Source organism: Onychomys torridus, chromosome 5 (assembly GCF_903995425.1).
Source record: "Onychomys torridus chromosome 5, mOncTor1.1, whole genome shotgun sequence".
Classification (NCBI taxonomy): Eukaryota; Metazoa; Chordata; class Mammalia; order Rodentia; family Cricetidae; genus Onychomys; species Onychomys torridus.
Window position 1 is genome coordinate 47,960,290 of NC_050447.1, and position 17,570 is coordinate 47,977,859.

The following is a 17,570-nucleotide window of genomic DNA, read 5'->3' on the forward strand; positions in this document are numbered from 1 at the left end:
GGTTTCCCAGTGTCACAGTGATTTTTGTGTGAATGGATTGATTCTTTTTTATTTATTTTTAAAATTTATTGTTTTGTTTTTTTTTTTAAGATTTATTTATGTATGTATACAGAAGAGGGTGCCAGATCTCATTACAGATGGTTGTGAGCCACCATGTGGGTGCTGGGAATTGAACTCAGGACCTCTGGAAGAGCAGTTGGTGCTCTTAACCACTGAGCCATCTCTCCAGCCCCTGGATTGATTCTTAACACCTTTCTGTGCCTCATAGATTTCTGTCTCCAGGGGTCATTCTAGTACCAGTGATAGAGCAGACTTTCTATGTAAGGGTGTCTGGTCTTTTTTCTGTGATTGTAGAGAGAAAGGACTTTGCTTAGAAGTGTAGCCAGAAGTTTTTCTGGTCCCACCCAGCCCCGAGGTCCTGCAGCCTCTTACATAATAATCACTCAGAGGCTTAATATTATTTACAAACTGTATGGTCTATGGCAGGCCTCTTGCTGACTAGCTCTTATAACTTTAATTAACCCATTCCTACTAGTCTGTGTTTTGCTCCTTGTTCTGTGGCTTACTGGTCAGCTGGCATGTTGTTCCTTGGGCCGTAGGCTGGCATCTCTCCACAGACACTGCCTTTCTCTTCCCTGTCTCCTTGGATTTCCTACCTTCCTCTAAGCTGCCTTGCCATAGGCCAAAGCAGCTCATTTATTAACCGGTGGGAATGACATATATTCACAGTGTACAGAAAGACATTCCCCCACATAGAAGCTTCCTTGAGATTGCTATAGCACACAGCTTCTGTGTGCTGTCAGTGATGACATGAGGGGTTTGTTGTGTGTCAGGGTGTTCGGTACTGGGCTGCCTCTTGGCGCCAAGTCCTGGGTGGCTGGGTTCCTTTCCAGTCACTGTGTTTTTCTTGTTATTTGTCATTACCATGGGGGCACAGTGGGAGGAGTAAATTTACCTCTTATAACCATTGCGTTGGCTACCTCCAAGAGTCCATTGGAGACCACTAAAACAGCAGATAGTGATTGATTGGCATGAGCACAGCTAGAGACCTTAAGTTGCACACCCTAGGCTCTACAGACTGTTGGGCTATGTTCTGGACTTTAGTGACCAGACAGAAAATGCTGCAGCAGGTGTTGTTTTGTTCTGTCTACTCACCTCTCAGACACCCCCAGCTCTTACATAATGTGGAATTGGCAGGAAGAAGTATTTGAGAGGTTCATAAAATCTCCATGGTTTTCACAAAGTATCCAGGCATATGTTTTCTTTCTTCCAAACAAGAAAGGTGATTTCCAACCATTAATTTAGTTGCATGGGACACTGTATAAGAAGGGAGCCAGTTTCCAGGCCCTTTCTTCCTATGGGCTTCTTTCTGCCATCTGCCCAGAGCCTGGGCTCTACATCTGCCAGCTGTGTTGCTGTTTGCCACTCAACAATCAAGAATGGCCATTTCTACCAGTGGACGGACAGCACAGGATCTGGGCTCACCACTGACATATATCCTGTGGAAGGAAGAAAGGCAGGCAGGATGTGTTGGAAGGGTTTCAGTGTAGCCTATACACACATCAGGAGTCTGTTTTCAGTTTTCCAGCCTCATTTCAGTGTATTTAGTAATGGTTTATTTAATATTATTTAGTGTATTTAGTAATGGTAAATAATTGAAAGTATTCCTAAACTGTTGGATTCAGATTTTACCAGATTTTTATGTGTGTCTTTCTGGGAAAGTGATGTCATGAGATGGAACTTAAGGAAGTATTGAATTAATGCAGTGACTTATGTTGAGTTTTAATCCTCTGTTAAGATTTGCTTTCTGATTTCTTATGCAGCTCCCTCCATACAGTGGAACTCTTTGTGGCATAGAGGCTGAAGATGAACTACCAGATGGTAAGCTGAATCACGTGTGGCATGAAACCTGCAAACATGTCCTCCATTGGTTCATATCTTTTTCCCCCCCCCCACTTAAGAGTTTATTCATTTATTTGAGGTGGGGCTATGATATTTCAGGATAGTTCTTCTTATTCTCACAAGGGGCACACTGACAGCAGAAAGCTCAAACTGAGATCCTCTTTCAGGTGAAGAAAGGAGAGGCCTGCATATGTGACTGTATAGCACTGATGTTTAACGCATCTTGGTTGTGCAGTCACCACAGGCCCAAACTCAACCAGACCAGATAAGGTTCCTGGTGGCTTCAAAGGATCTAAAAGAAAATCAATTTTTTAAGAGCCAGGGATTGGATTCCATGTTTAGTTAGCATGTCAGATTCATGATAGTGTGTTAATTGGGTTGACGTATAAGCTTGAAAAGACTTAGCTGGCCTTTTCTACAGTAACATCTCAGAAAGTGACTAATAGAAATATTAGCAGTTCTGCAGTGAGCTGTAATAGGAGATCTGAAGGGAACGGGCAGGTTTAATAATAGCTTAGTACAATTAGCAAATCGAACAGAGCTCTAGAAGCGACCTGCTCTTTAATCTGGTGTCCAACTCCAGGAGTCTGGGTCCCTTGGTCTGCAATGGTCTGTTCCTTCCCGTGTGTTAACTCTTCTCTCTTGTCAGTGGCCTTGTCCCCTGCCTTGGTGTTGGGTTGTATCCATCTCTGCCCACTTATTGTTCCTGGCTCCTTGTCTCCATTCTCTGCTCTCTCTTTCAGGCCTGGCTTTAATTTTGCTGAAAAAGCTTCGAGAGTCTTTAAAAAAAAAATTTTTTTTTTTTAAATTTATTGTATATACAGTATTCTGTGTGCATGTGTCCCTGCAGGCCAAAGAGGGGCGCCAGATCTCATTACAGAGGATTATGAGCCACCATGTGGTTGCTGGGAATTCAACTCAGAACCTCTGGAAGAAAACCTAGTGCTCTTAACCGCTGAGCCATCTCTCCAGGCCCCCCCCCCCCCCTTTTGTTTTTTTGTTTTTTGTTTTTCGAGACAGGGTTTCTCTATAGTTTTGGTGCCTGTCCTGGATCTCGCTCTGTAGACCAGGCTGGCCTTGAACTCACAGAGATCCACCTGGCTCTGCTTCCTGAGTGCTGGGATTAAAGCTGGGCTGCTTCCAGAGTCTTAATGCCTTTTTGCACAGTTAATTGGTAGGACCACTCACAGGCTCTTTTCTCTAAAGCCTGTTCAATTTTCTCACTGTAGAGCTGTGGTTCTCAACCTGTGAGTCATGACCCCTTTGGAGTCACATCAGATATCCGGCATATCAGATATTTATGTTGCAATTCATAACAGTAGCAGAATTACAGTTATGAAGTAGCAGTGGAATAATGTTATGGATGGGGTCACCACAACATGAAGAACTGTATTAAATGGTCACAGCATTAGAAGGTTGAGAAGCACTGCCATAGAGCCTTCCATTACCACTGTAATAATCTGCCTCCCTTTAAGACTGCCCAGCAGAGGTGACAGGGACCACATTCCTTTCTGAATGTCTGACATTGCCTAGTGTCTATTTAAAATGCTGTGACCCTCCAGTATGTGTGAGAATGCATGACCTAAGTGCTTCCTTCTCCTCTGCCTCCCAGCATAGGCAGTCACAGCAGGTGACCTTAGGGCACCTTATCATGCCTTGCACTTTATCTGCCACTTTCTAGGCAGTTGCTGAACTTTGAATCAGTGTGTCCTTGCTATCTATCAAGTTAACCGTTGAAATTCTGCTGCTTTCTGCATAGATTCCATGGAAATGCTGTGGTTAAAGGCTGTCACCCCACCCAACTGGAGCAGTATATTCATAAGCTTTCACAGTCTTTTCTTGTACTGACCAGTCAGCCTCCCACTGAACCTCATCTGCAATCCCTCTTGCCTTTCTCTGGGGGGGGGGGGGTTTTTTTTTTTTAAATTTAAATTTAAATTTTTTTCAAGACAGGGTTCTCTGTAGTTTTGGTGACTGTCCTGGATCTTGCTTTGTAGACCAGGCTGGCCTCGAACTCACAGAGATCTGCCTGGCTCTGCCTGGCCTTCTTTCCTTTCTTTTGCCCTGTTAATCTTTGATAATTCATGTTGGTCTTGTAAATGTAAACTCCCTAAGCAGGAACCTTGTCTTCCCTGCTTAGGAAATCTCTAACACACCATGGAGGTATATTTACTTGAAGGAACTCACTTTGAGAAATGTTCTTTAAGATGCCCTTTTGTTTTTGTTTTTAAGAATAGGTGTGTGGCATACCTTTTAAGTGTATTCCTGGTGCCCATAGAAGCCAGAAGAGGACATGGAATCTCTTAGAACTAGAGTTCCAGACAATGTGAGCTGCCATGTGGGTGCTGGGAACTGAACCTGGGTCTTCTGGAAGAGCAGCCGGTGCTCTTAACTACCAATCCATCCCCAGCCTGGAACCCCTGATTTCACTAGCTGTTCTCCTTCCCTGGCAGACATTCTGCCCACACACCAAGGGGGTTGACTCCTATTCAAAGTCATGTTGGCAGGCCTCTCCTTTCTTCACCTGAAAGAGGGTCTCAGTCTAAGTTTTCTACTGTCAGTGTGCCCCTTGTGAGAATAAGAACTATCCTGAAGTACCATGGTGGGTAGATGCTGGAGTGTTTCACTGATACCATGTCACATCCTAGAATAGTGTTCTCTGATAAGGTTAAGAATGGATGTGGAAGGCAAATTGTGTAAGCTTCATAGCACAGAACACAGTAATTCTGAATGACTTCATGGTATACATGTCTCAAAGGGTAGTCTTCCTCCAAACACACAGACTTCAGTGTTTGTACCTGGTAGCTAGCTCCAAGCATTGTGGATTAGATGTACCTTGGAACATTATGGACTAGACTGCTGTCCCAGGTGTAAAAGAAGCCTTTACACTTTGGAATCCATTTCAAAGTGAGGAGACAAAAGAACTGCTCATTGGCCAGCTGCAAACAGAGGCAAACCTGTTGTGTTCTTAGAGTCACTGTTTGGGACAGGGTAGCCTTTCTTCCCATCCCAGCTATGGGCATCCTCTTCCTCCTTTATCTGATTAGCATGTCTTGGCTTCTCACTGAATCCTTTTTCTTTTTTTTCCCCTTCCTGTGAAAAGTCTTAAGCCCTCTAGAATAAAACATACTTTGAACATATTTTTGGGGTTATAATTCTGTCCTTGAAATGCAGGACTTGAAAACTATTGCTACCCTATACCAGACTTGAAGGCATATTTCCTTTCATTAATTTCACATACATGACCATTTCACCAAAATATCAAACAACAGTGGTTTTCCATGTGAAAGGACACAGCTGATTGTAGTGACTTCTTTCAGAGGCACGGACTAAGATACACTGTTCACCTTGACACTTACGGGGGTTCAGGGTGAGGTTCACTGAAAATAGTGCATATTGGAGCTTGCAGTGGTACATTGTTGCATACCTGTGATCCTTGGGCTACACAGTGAATTCTGCCTCAGATTTTACTCAAAGTTTACTTCACTCCTAACTTGTTTTTTTAGGTCTGAAAGTATCTTTACCACTTGGGGGGGGGGGTCAATGCAGTGTGAATTTAGTTACTAGTTAGCTGCTGTTGAGGCAAGGGCCACATCTAGACCTCAGTTACGGTGTTCATTGGAAGAATCCAAAAGAGCCAAGAGAAAGACACTGGAAGGGCCTGACTGCACACAGACTGCATCAGGGCTCTGCTTCAGAGCTCATGGCTCTGCAGCTTCCAAGGAGAAGCTGATGTACTACTGTCTCAGGTTGTGCCCCCAGAGCCCACACCTTTTTAGCCTGGGCATAAAGCAAGCACGAGTAAATCTATTCGCAGGGAGGCCCATGGACCCACTGGGTAGTTCTACCTGGAACTTGGACTTCTCATGCCTCAGTTCTGCTTGCTGGGATTACAGTGTGAGCCAACATGCTTTTCTTTTTTCTTTAAACAAGATGTTATTAAAGCCAAGTAAGGATGCTATCTACCATTGAACTGTATGTCTGAGGAATATTTTTAAGCAATCAGATACTTATGTGTTTATATAGTACAACTGCCATGTAATGGTGGGTGATCTTGGATTCCTAATCCTACCTCTACCACTCCAGTACTGGAGTCGCATGTCCCACTAATTTTTTAATTAGAAGTTTAGTTTAATTTCTACCTTTTGTCTTTTGAAAGTCTTAGTTATCTAGATAACCACAGGTAAGGACAAACCTCTACTTTTCATATCCCCAATTTACTCTTGTTTTATAGATGTCATTCTCAACAGATTATTAAGATAGGCATAAAGCCTATCATAACTCTTTTAGAAAAGAATACAAGGTGTCACCTCTCAAAGAGGACAAATGATCCTGATACTACTTAGTTTGCACCCTGTGCTTGGAGTGGATGCACATTGACTGATTATTTCTTCTCGGCAGGACAAGAACATCAGAGGATTGAGTTCGGTGTTGATGAAGTCATCAAACCAAGTGATGGTTTGCTGAGAACCCCTAGCTACAGTATTTCAAGCACCTTGAACCCTCAGGCACCTGAATTTATTCTTGGTTGCACAACTTCTAAAAAGACCCCTGAGGGCGTAGAAAAAGATGAGAACTACAGCTCCATTGACCATTACCCAGGCTCAGCCCTGGCTCTGGAAAACAGCTCTAATGTGGAGGCAGAAACCTTGGAGAATGATGGTGGTGCTGGTGGTCTTGGTCAAAGGGAGCGTAAAAAGAAGAAGAAGCGCCCCCCTGGATACTACAGTTACCTGAAAGATGGTGGTGATGAGGGTGTTTCCCCAGCTGCCCTGGTCAACGGCCATGCCAGTTCAGCAGTCACAAACAGCGTGGGTGTGGAGGATGCAGAGTTCATGGTTGATATGCTTCCTTCAGTTATGCCTAGGACTTGTGACAGCCCTCAGACTCCCATGGACTTCATCAGTGACTCTGTGCCTGACAGTCCTTTCCCCAGAACACTAGGTGGTGATGGCAGGACTGCAGGGCTACTCGAGGGTTGCCATGGAACTGACTTGGAGCAACCCTGCCTCCCTGCAGACAGCCTTCTAAGGACAGCTGTGACTCAGCCCTACGCTGGCACCGATACTACTGAGAATCTTGCTGTTGCTAATGGAAAGATACTTGAATCCTTGGGCGAGGACACTGCTGCCAATGGGGTAGAGTTGCACACTGAGGAAAGCACAGACTTGGACCCTGCAAAGCCTGAGAGCCAGTCACCTCCTGCTGACAGTGTGCTCTCTGCATCTGGGGCCATTCCCATTAGCCAGCCCACAAAGTCCTGGGCTAGCCTCTTTCATGATTCTAAGCCCTCTTCCTCCTCACCCATGGCATTTGTGGAAACTAAGTGTTCCCCCCCTGTCCCATCTCCCCTGGCCTCTGAAAAGCAGGTGGAAGTCAAAGAAGGGCTTGTTCCAGTTTCAGAGGATCCCGTAGCCATAAAGATTGCAGGTACAGTTAAACAGACAGGCTGAATGGAGATGGGATCAGGTCTTAGGGACACATTGTGAAGTGTATTGGTACCCACAACAGTAGTAGCTGACCTGTGTAGTAACAGGAAGTAAAGGGCACGCATGCATTAACATTATCTAGTTGTAAAACAATATACACAAGAAGAAAGATGGAAGGAAAGGGTGCCATGCCTTTATGTAAGTGGGAAAACCTCATTTTTTAAAAAATGAGTTCTTGTTGACAGATTTCATTTCCATTTTGTGGTGTTGTAGTGTTGGAATGTGTGACAGATGTGTCCTGTATTGTAATTAGGGTATACTTTTTGTATAATTTGTACTCTCGTTCTCTATCAGTATAGAAAAAGGCATTAAAAAAATAATGCAACCCCCCTCCCTTCCCTTAATGACTTTGGGTTGAGTGATGGGTTTTATTCAGCAACCAAGCTGAAGGTGGGAAGTCAAGAGACACAAGCTGGGTGCTTAGGTGCAAAAACAGGTCTTGGGCTCCCGAGACTGCTGCAGTGTGTCCTTGGAGTGCTCAGAGTCCCAACAGATGTTAAGGCGTATCCTCTTGATGGTTGGGGGTGACAGCAAGTCTTGGCTTTGAAATATCACAATTATGGCTGTGTGTGGAAACACATACCTGTGATTCCAGCTCTCAGGAGGCTGAGGCAAGAGGACTGGCAGTTCGAGGCCAGCCTGGCTTTATTTAGTAGCAAGACCTTGTTTCCAGAAAGGCCAAAACAAAGGGGACATTTTATTTCCTGTATGAGGTATGTTACTCTGAGTATTCTTTGTGTTCTCAAGTCTCTTCAAGTGAGAAGATGGATAGAATCTTTTTATTTTTAATGTTTTGGGCTTCATATTATAGCCCAGGCTGGTTTTGAAGGTGCACTTTAGCCCAGGCTAACTTCAAAGTGGCTCTTCCTTTGCTTCCACTTCCTGAGTGCTGGGATCACAAGGTGTGCCAGTATACGCCACTGGAATAATTATTACTTTTAAAAATTTTTAAGTTTTATGTGTGTGGGTCTTTTGCCTTCATGTATGTCTAGGCATCACTTGTGTATTAGTGCCAGCAGATGCCAGAAGACAGCATCAAACCTCCTGGAACTAGAGTACAATTGGTTGTGAACCCTTATGTGAGTGCTGGGAATCAAATCCAGGTCCTTTGGACTAGTGGTCAGTGTTTTTAAACTGCTAGGCCATCGCTCCAGCCCTTTGGGACCATAGTTTTAAAGAAAAGTGATTTTCTTCTTTGCAAATCCCCCTCCCCCCTGTACTTTTTTTTCTTCTTATTTTAATTAAAAAAATTTTTTTAAATGTTTACTCATTTTATTTTACGTGTGTTTTGCCTGCATGTGCGCCATGTGTGGGTGCTGGGAATTGAACCCATATCTTCTTAAGAGCAACAAGTGCACTTAACCTCTGAGCCATCTCTCCAGTCCATTGTTCTTTTTAGTTTCACTTGTAGCACAAAGCTTTTCAGAGATTCTAGTCTTGCCAGTCTCCCAAGTGCTGGGTTCTAGCTGCACACCCGTGTGCCCTGCCTGATTTCTTTAATATATATTGGGTGTGTTTCTCCTAGAATGTATTCATTGCAGGACTGGGGAGGTGCCCCAGTAGATAAGAGCACTTGTTATGCAATCATGAAGTTCTGAGTTTGAATCTCCAGCATCCATGTAAAAAAAGCCAGATGTGGACTGTGTACCTGTAACTCGATATCATTGGAGGCTCAAGACAAGTCTATTCTGGGACCTGTTGCCAGCAACCTAGTCCACCAGGTGGATTCTATGACTTCTAGGCCAGCCAGGCTAAATCTTTACACCAAAAGACTACCAGTTCTAATCAGACAGTCTGAGGGATGGAGAGAGAGGCTTCCGTTTATATCATTCTAAATGCATATTGCCCCTCCTCGCCTTTTTTTGATGGTTTTGTTTTTGTTTTTGTTTTCAAGACAGGGTTTCTCTGTGTAAACAGCCCTGGCTGTCCTGGATCATGCTCTGTAGACCAGGGTGGCTCGAACTCAGATCCACCTGCCTCTGCCTCCTGAGTACTGGAATTAAAGGTGTGCACCACCACTGCGCAGTCATATTGGCTATTTTTAGTAGGAGTAACTGAATCAAGAAAGCAGTGAAAGGAAACTTGAGAATCCACGGAGCTGGTGTTTGCTGGCTGGAGAGCAGTGTCTGCACACTTCTGTCAGGAGTAAGCGGGACAGCAAGGTCATGAGGGCTGACTGTTGTGACTCCCTTGTTTGTGAGCCAGGCCTTGGGAAGCTGCTGTGTGCTGCTTGTCACTGCACCCCTGCTTTTAATGCACTTGGTCTTTCTGGGGTTTTAGAGGAGCATATTTAGATCCCAGCTAAGAAAGACTTCCGAGCCCAATTTCATATTTGACCTTTGCGTCAGCTTTCAAGGAATATAAATAACTCCAGGCAAAGAGAAACCTGCCAAGTACCCACATTAAATCCAGTGAAAGAGAACTTGGTAAGCTGAGGTCTTGAAGTCTATCCAGCTATGTGGGGTAGGTACCTAGCTGCTTCATTCATGGATGCTGGACAGCCATTGTAAGCTGAGGCTGCCCAGAGGGATGAATTGTTCCCGTGTATTTTAAGTGTGAATGACAATACAGTCTAGGACTACTGTTTTGGTGGCTTAACTGATTTGAGACCTTGTACTACTGTAGTTTAGGTCACTTTGCTGTTGTACCTGGGAACGAAACAAGTTCTTCCCAAGTGGTAAGAGTGAGGAAAGGAAGGCCTAGAAATGTGATAGTGATTAGGCATTAATGGTTAGGCTAGGTACGGGAGTATGGTTACATACTTGGGTGGTTAGGCACTGGGGTGTGGCAGATCCTGGATGGCTAGGCAGCTGTTGGGCTTCCAGAACCAGTGCAAGTATGACTTCTACCCTTAGATCTTGTGAAAACAAACCATATAAGAAAACCCTTAAGACTCAAGCTTGATCTGCCTTGAAAACTCAGTGCTAACTATTATCCATTTGTAGGTGGTCTGTGTTGAATCATTTATAGTTTGTGAGGTCTGTATTTCTTGATATTTAAAAAGAATATTGATTTAGTTTTTCTCGTGTCAACAGATTGCGTAAGAAAGCTGGACTCTGCTCATCCGTTTAATGCCTGCAGTTTTACCAAAGTGGAGACATTGATTTTTAGTTTATTTTATGAGTCATTTGGCACTACCATTCCATATGCATTGTTTTGGATAGTTCTACCAACTTCTATGAGAAAGATGCATTGGGGCCATGTTTCCAAAATTTGCCTTGAATAAAAAGTTTCTGGAGAATTTGGTGTTGCAGCCAGTTTCTAGTATTTGGCTCTAAGGGAAGATAAAGCTTTAGAAGCTAGCAGTGATGACCTGAGCACAAGTCAGCAGTGCTCAACCCCCTCTCTCCATAATTGTTGGCTTGTGGATCAGGCTAGAATGAGTGCAGTCCCCAGTAAAGGAACTGAGCAGGAGGAAGTCAAGGGCTTCAGCAGTCTCTTCTCTGTCATTTGAGAAGGGTGAGGCTTTACCTTTTGGCTATGAAGCAGTCACTGAAGGAGCAGGTTTCCCTGTGCAGGGTATGATTTTTGAGCTGAGGATCGAACCCAGGGCCTTGCGTTTGCTAGGCAAGAGCTCTACCAGTGAGCTAAATCCACAACCGGAGGCTTTGATCTTATTAAACCTTAAAATATTCAACTGGAATCAGTTTTACAGCTGCTCGTTTCTTTTGAAATGGAACTTACTGGTATATAGTCACAAAATGTTCAAAAGTTCTGGTTTTAGGAAATATAGATTGTTTCTTTTTGGAATGATGAGGTGTTTTCTCAAACTCTTGTCTTTACTTTTCCTTTCCTCCCACTTAGATTGCCTTTTTTCCAAGGTTTTTTTTTTTTTTTTTTTTTTGAGAAAGGGGCTCACTGTATAACTCTGGTTGTCCAGGAACTCACTATGTAAACCAGACTGGCAATGAACTCAGAGATCCATCTGCCTCTACCTTGTGAGTTGGCATTAGCAGTGTGTACTCAATTGACTAGTTTTTATTTTATGTGTATGGGTGTTTTGCCTCCATGAGTATCTGTGCACATGTGTGCAGTGACCAAGGAGGCCAGAAGAGGGTGTGGAACCCTCTGGAACTCTGGTTGTAGGCGTTAGATGTATGTGGTTGGGAACTGAACCTGGGTCCTCTGCAATAGCAGCAAGTGTTCTTAACTACTGAGCCATCTCTCTAGTCTGCAGATTGCCTCTTTAAAAAAATTACACCTCATTATTTATTTTTCTGTGTTTGTGCACACATCCAAGCTTATGAGCACCCAAACACAATGTCATGATCAGAGGACAGCTTGGGAGTTGGTTCACTGCTCTACTGTGTGGGTCCTGAGGATGAACTAAGACTTGATGGCAGATGAGCCATCTGCTGGCTCTGCTTTGCCTTTTTTTTTCCCCCTTCCTTTTTTTGTTTTTCAAGACTGGGTTTTTCTTTGTAGCCCTGGCAATCTTGGAACGCTTTGTAGGCCAGACTGGCCTCAGACTCAAAAGAGATCCTCCTGTCTCTTCCTCCCTAGTGCTGGGATTAAAGGTATAAGCCACCAACACCCAGGTTCTGCTCTGCCTCTTTCTAATGAGGCTTATGGGATGTCTATAAGGGGCTGACCATGTCAGGGGCTACCCGTGCATTTCTCTATATTTTTACTGTCCTGGCTCATTGCACATGTTGAAGGAGGAATTTAAGGCACCAACTGCTTCAGATTACAAAATGAAGGAAGTGGCAGTGCCAGGTGTGAATCCAGTTCCTTGGTCGCCTGTCCTTTCTATTTGTATGTGGTTATGGGAGGATATGTGTACCTACATGCACACATGCCACGGCACATGTATTGAGGCCGGAGGACAACTTTCGGGAGTCAGCTCTCCTTCTACCATGTGGTTCCAGATATGCATCTTAGGTAAGCAGGCCTAGTGGCAGCAGCCTGAGCTTTGTTAACTGGGAGATAAATGAGTTTGGTTTAAGATCATTGGGCCATTTCTGATGATCTGGAATGAATTTGGGTGGCTATACCAAATCATCATGGTGGTCTAGCCAATATGTACTGGGTCGGGCAGGGAGAGCTGATTGGCTGTCCATTGCTTAAGGGATGAGATAAGAAATGAACAGGCAGGAACTCCTGTTAGCCAGGAGGGAAGACTTCAGGCAGCCAGCAGGGTTGGGGCTGCAGTCTGGGGACAAAGGGCATGGAGAATTCTGTTGAGAATTATCAGCATTAGGGTCTTGTTTTCGAAGAACTTTGGATCCAGGAAGAAATTTGCCATTAGTGATAAAAAGGCAGACAGTATTACCTGCTGTGGGACTTTTCAGTCAGTCTTAGAGAGCAGGACTTAGGGTGGCGAGAAGACCTGAGTAACAGATTGGTGCTGCTTTTTACTTTATGAAATACCACTAGAGAAACCTTTTCTGGGAAAATAGAATAATTATTTTCATTTTCATTTTATTTATTTATTTTAAATATTTATTATGTATATAGTGTTCTGCCTGTATGTATGCCTGCAGGCCAGAAGAGGGCACCAGATCTCATTATAGATGGTTGTGAGCCATCGTGTGTTTGCTGGAAATTGAACTCGGGACTTCTGAAAGAGCAGAGCAGCCTTTGCTCTTAACCACTAAGCCATATCTCCAGTCCCAGCTGTTTATATTTATGTGTATGGGTGTTTTGCCTGCTTGTTTTATTCTCGTACAGTTTGTGTGGTGCTGGCGGAGGTCAGAAGAGGTCATCATATTCCCAGGAACTGGAGGTATGGATGGTTGTGAGCCTGGCAATGATGGATGTGAGATGGTGATGTGGATGCTTGGAACCAAACCCTGGTCCTCTGTGAGAGCAACAAATGCTCTAAGGCACTGAGCTATCTCTCCAGCCCCAAGAGAACAGTAGAATAATCTTTAAGGAAAAGTCTAGGTATCTCTTCTGTGTGTGTCTGTAAGGAGCACCCGAGGATTGTACCAGAGGACAAAGGAGGTCTGAGCGCTCCCTGAAGCAAGTGTCTAGCCTTGTCCTGTCTGTTCCACATCTTGCTTTGTATTTCCTGTCTGTATGCTTGCAGTTATTGAACAAGCCACTGGATGGTGCTAAGAGATAAGCTTACTATCTTGGAAGGACAATGGAAACTGCTTTTTGACCGGCTGGCTCTTTAGGGAAGGGCGGTGTAGAAACCAACCCGAGCATGTGGTTTCTGAGTAAATGTCCAAAAGGTGTCACTATAGTTGGCTTCTGGTTGGATGTGTTCTCACGTCCACAGAGCTCTCTACTCTAAGTAGAAGCCCCCAGGCTGTTGAAGTCACTGTGACCCACGGTGCTCTTTCTTGGGAAAGCGAAAGAAGCTTGTTCCTAGGGCTTAGTGCAAGCAGCTTGTCTCATTCCCTTTTGAAAAGGAATCAGCTTTTTTTTTTTTTTTTTCTTTTGTGAGGGGACGTTTCGAGACAGGGTTTCTCTGTGTAGCTTTGGTGCCTGTCCTGGATCTTGCTCTGTAGCCCAGGCTGGCCTCGAACTCACAGAGATCCATCCACCTGCCTCTGTCTCCCAAGTGCGCCACCACCACCTGGCAGGAATCAGCTTTGTCATAGATGCTGGATTATTTTTAACTGATGCAGTGCTTTTATAGCACTGTCTCTAGTCTTTTTTTTTTTCCTTTTAAGATTTATTTATTTATTATGTACATAGAAGAGGGCGCAAGATCTTATTACAGATTGTTGTGAGCCACCATGTGGATGCTGGGTATTGAACTCAAAACCTTTGGAAGAGTAGTCAGTGCTCTTAACCTCTGAGCCATCTCTCCAGCCCCTGTCTGGTCTTATAGTGTGTCTTCATGTATGGTATGTGTGGATAGGTGTGCATGCCTGCTAAAGCATGTTGGGGTCAGAGGACAACTTTAGCAAGTTGGTTCTTATCTTTACCTGTTTGTTTTTAGAGCAGAGTCTTGCTTCTGACCCTTCACTGCATACTATATCCAGGTTTGGTGACCCCTGGCTTTGGGGTAATTCTCCTCTCAGCCTGTGGTTTCTCCATAGAAATGCTGGGATTTGTTTTGTTTTAGTTTGTTTGAGGCTGGGCCTCTTTATGTAGACTTGGAACTTGCTGTGTAGCTATCCTGAATTCCCAGAGGCCTACAGACCTCTTCCTCCACAGTGCTTGGGTTAAAGGCAAGCGTCTCCATCTCCTACTTTTTATTTATTTGTTTGTTTCTGGAGCTGAGGACCGAACCCAGGGCCTTGCACTTGCTAGGCAAGTGCTCTACCACTGAGTTAAATCCCCAACCCCTCCCATCTCCTACCTTTTAAAAAAGTGGATTTCTGCTTCACTTTTCTAAAATGTGGATTCTGGGGATCTGAACTCAGGCCACTGGACTTGCACCTTCTCCCTGCCCCTGTTGAGGCTGCTCAGAACAGTGGGCATGAGAGGGAAGAAGGGTCTTGTGGGTCTCTGTGCCTGTCCCTCGTTGGTCTTTTCCACTTTCTCAAGTGCCTGTGTCCAAACAGGTGTAAATGTCAATGTACCCCATCCCTTCTTCCACCTTCAGCCAGCCCGAGAAGACTTTGCCTCTCACACCACCAGGAAAACAGAATTTTCTCCCATTCAGAAACCTGAGTGTTTGGCCACTTCCTATCTTAGTTTCCCCCATCATGTGCCTGTCTAACTTCTTGGCCAAGCATCCCATTGAGCAGTTCACAATGGCTCTCCACTCTTACCCAGACCTCTGGCTCCTCCCTGTTAATGCCATTAGTATGCACTTTGTACTCTGAATTTGAGGTGTGTGTTACTATGGAAGTATTGGGACTATGGCACACTGATTTCCTGATTGTAAGTCACCATTCACAGTGTTAACACCTCCTGCTGAGCCAAGGTTAGGCTCACCATTACATCACTATGCCAACAATATGACAGTGTGCTTTCTGTTACTCCTAGTAGACACTCTTCCTCACTGTCCGATGTCTGTGCTTCCTTAGCCTCTAGCTGCTCCCTTGGTGTGTCAGCAGACCTAGATTGGATGAAGCACACCTCTCAGACCTCCTCAGCTAAACTTGCAGTGTGTGATGCTCTCAGCTGGGACAGTGAGTCCTGCTCATTGCTAGCCTAGAGCGGGGCCAACTGTAGTCTTTGGTGCCACACAGGACAAGATAGCTGTTTGTCCAGAGGTCAGCCACAACAGGAAGACTAAACCTTCAAATTTTGTAAAATCTTGCCACTGATTGCTGCTTTGAAATCCTGTGCCATTATGTTGGGGTGTGGTTGTTGAGCATGCACAGGTTTGGAGGTTACTGTGATCACCCCAGTACTGTGGCACATAGTGGAAGGTGTGGATCCTTGTGGTACAGCCCAGGGTCAATTGGGAACAGGATGGAAGGGGAAAGCGAGTGATGCCTTACAGTACAGATATTTTAAAACTCCTTTTGTGCTTGTGAGCATGTTTGTGTGCATATCCAAGTGTGTTTGTGAGGTCAGATTGTAGGAGTCAATCCTCTTTACACCATGTGGGTACTGGGGCTAGTAACATCAAGTGCCTATACCTGCTGAACCACCTCACTAGTCCATAGAAAGAATTTTCAGTAGAACTCACCTTAGTGGAGAGGCAAAAGCCAGGTAGGTAGATCCAAAGTTTCATCTAGTTCAGTTCTGTGACTCAGTTTTCTCATCTTTAAGATGGGGTGTCAGATGCCTCTTTGGCAAAGTTGCTGTCAATTTGAATGTCAATGGGCAGCTCCAGGTACCGGTGGGAGGTGTCAGCATGTGTCTTCAAGTCCTAGCCTATGCCTTCTACTAAGAGGTGGCAAGCTTTACATGCTTGTCTCACTAGATGCATCCTGCTGCTTCTCTGGAGCCTATAGTAGTTTACTTTCTCAAAAAGATGAGCCATGTAAAATTACTTTCTGTGCTTCCGCTGGAGGCAAAGAGAAGAAAGTATGTGTTTGTATGTGTTTGCGCACATGCACGTATACATTTGAACAATGCAAATTAACTTTGTCATTTGACTTTTGGACACTAGTCTAGGACCTGCCAGTACAACTGTTTTGGTTCTTGTTTGTTGTCATGCATGGGAGTGACTGTCACATGTGCCTATTAGTGTTTGATTCCTGTGAAACAGTTTAAAGGTAAAGGCGGCATCATGGCATGACCCTGAATTGGAGCCTAGATTGTGTGTTGATCATAGGCATGCTGTTCCTGTAGCAAAGCAGACAGGGTGCTCCTAGATGACTGAAAACCAGGTCCTGCCAGTTAACATTGTAAACAACAGACTGAGTATGAGGGAGTATGTTCACTGTAGCCATTACTGTTACAGGACTCATTATGGGATGTGGGAAGAGCCTGGACCTTGCTATGTAGATGAGGCTGGCCTTAAGACTCTCAGAGGTCGCCTGCCACTGCCTCTTGAGTGCTTGGATTAGAAGGTGCAATGCCTTGTAAGGCTAGGTTTGTTTTTGTTTTTGTCTTTGAGACAGTCTCATGAAGTCCACACTGGTCTAGAACCTACTCTAAAGGCTGAGGCTGACTTTAAACTCCTGATCCTTGTGTATCTGTCTCCCAAGTGCTACAACTATGAGGATGTGCCACCACTCATTACTTCTTGTCTTTGTTTTAAAAATGCATTTCTAGATAGGCCTGATGGTATGTACTTGTAATCCCAATGCTGAGGCAGAAGGATTGCTGTGAGTGTGAGATTAGTCTGGGCTGCATAGTATCAGGCCAGTCAAAGCTACAGAAAAATCCAATGGTGGTGAAGATGGGTAGTTGTAGAAAATGACATTCGTAGTTTCTTTTTCCTTTTCTTTTTGAGACGGTCTTTGTAGCCTTGGCTGGCCTCACACAGATCTGCCAATCTCTAGCTGTGCACCACCATGACTGGCTTCATAGTTTTCTTAAGACTGGGAAAAAGTGGTTTCGGGGTGAATCTGAATAGAGAAACCTGCTTCTGAATGGAGTGAGTGCAGAATGAATGGATTGCTGATTTGACCTCTGATGGAAACTGACTAGCAGAACTGTTATCATTTAATGCGTGGTCATCAAGCACCCACTGTGACATGCCAGGTTTTATGTGAGTTCAGAAGACACACTTTTACTCCGGAGTTCCTTTGACGTATCCAGGACACCTTGCTGCAATGAGGCACACTGTCAGCCTTGGTGGGGGAGGCCAGCGTCTTCCACATCTGCTCTCTGCTGCTAATGATTATGTGAGTTTCTGTCACTTGTGCTTCCTAA

At 44.5% G+C, this 17,570-nt stretch overlaps 1 protein-coding gene across 1 annotated transcript in view; it reads left to right on the top strand.

Moving 5' to 3' along the window:
- Usp10 (ubiquitin specific peptidase 10) overlaps positions 1 to 17,570 on the top strand; it is a 57,935-nt gene that overhangs the window by 24,097 nt on the left and 16,268 nt on the right. Inside the window, exons 3-4 of the mRNA XM_036187757.1 lie at positions 1,824 to 1,881; positions 6,304 to 7,332. Coding sequence (XP_036043650.1) covers positions 1,824 to 1,881; positions 6,304 to 7,332 — 1,087 coding nt within the window. The remainder of the gene's footprint in view (positions 1 to 1,823; positions 1,882 to 6,303; positions 7,333 to 17,570) is intronic.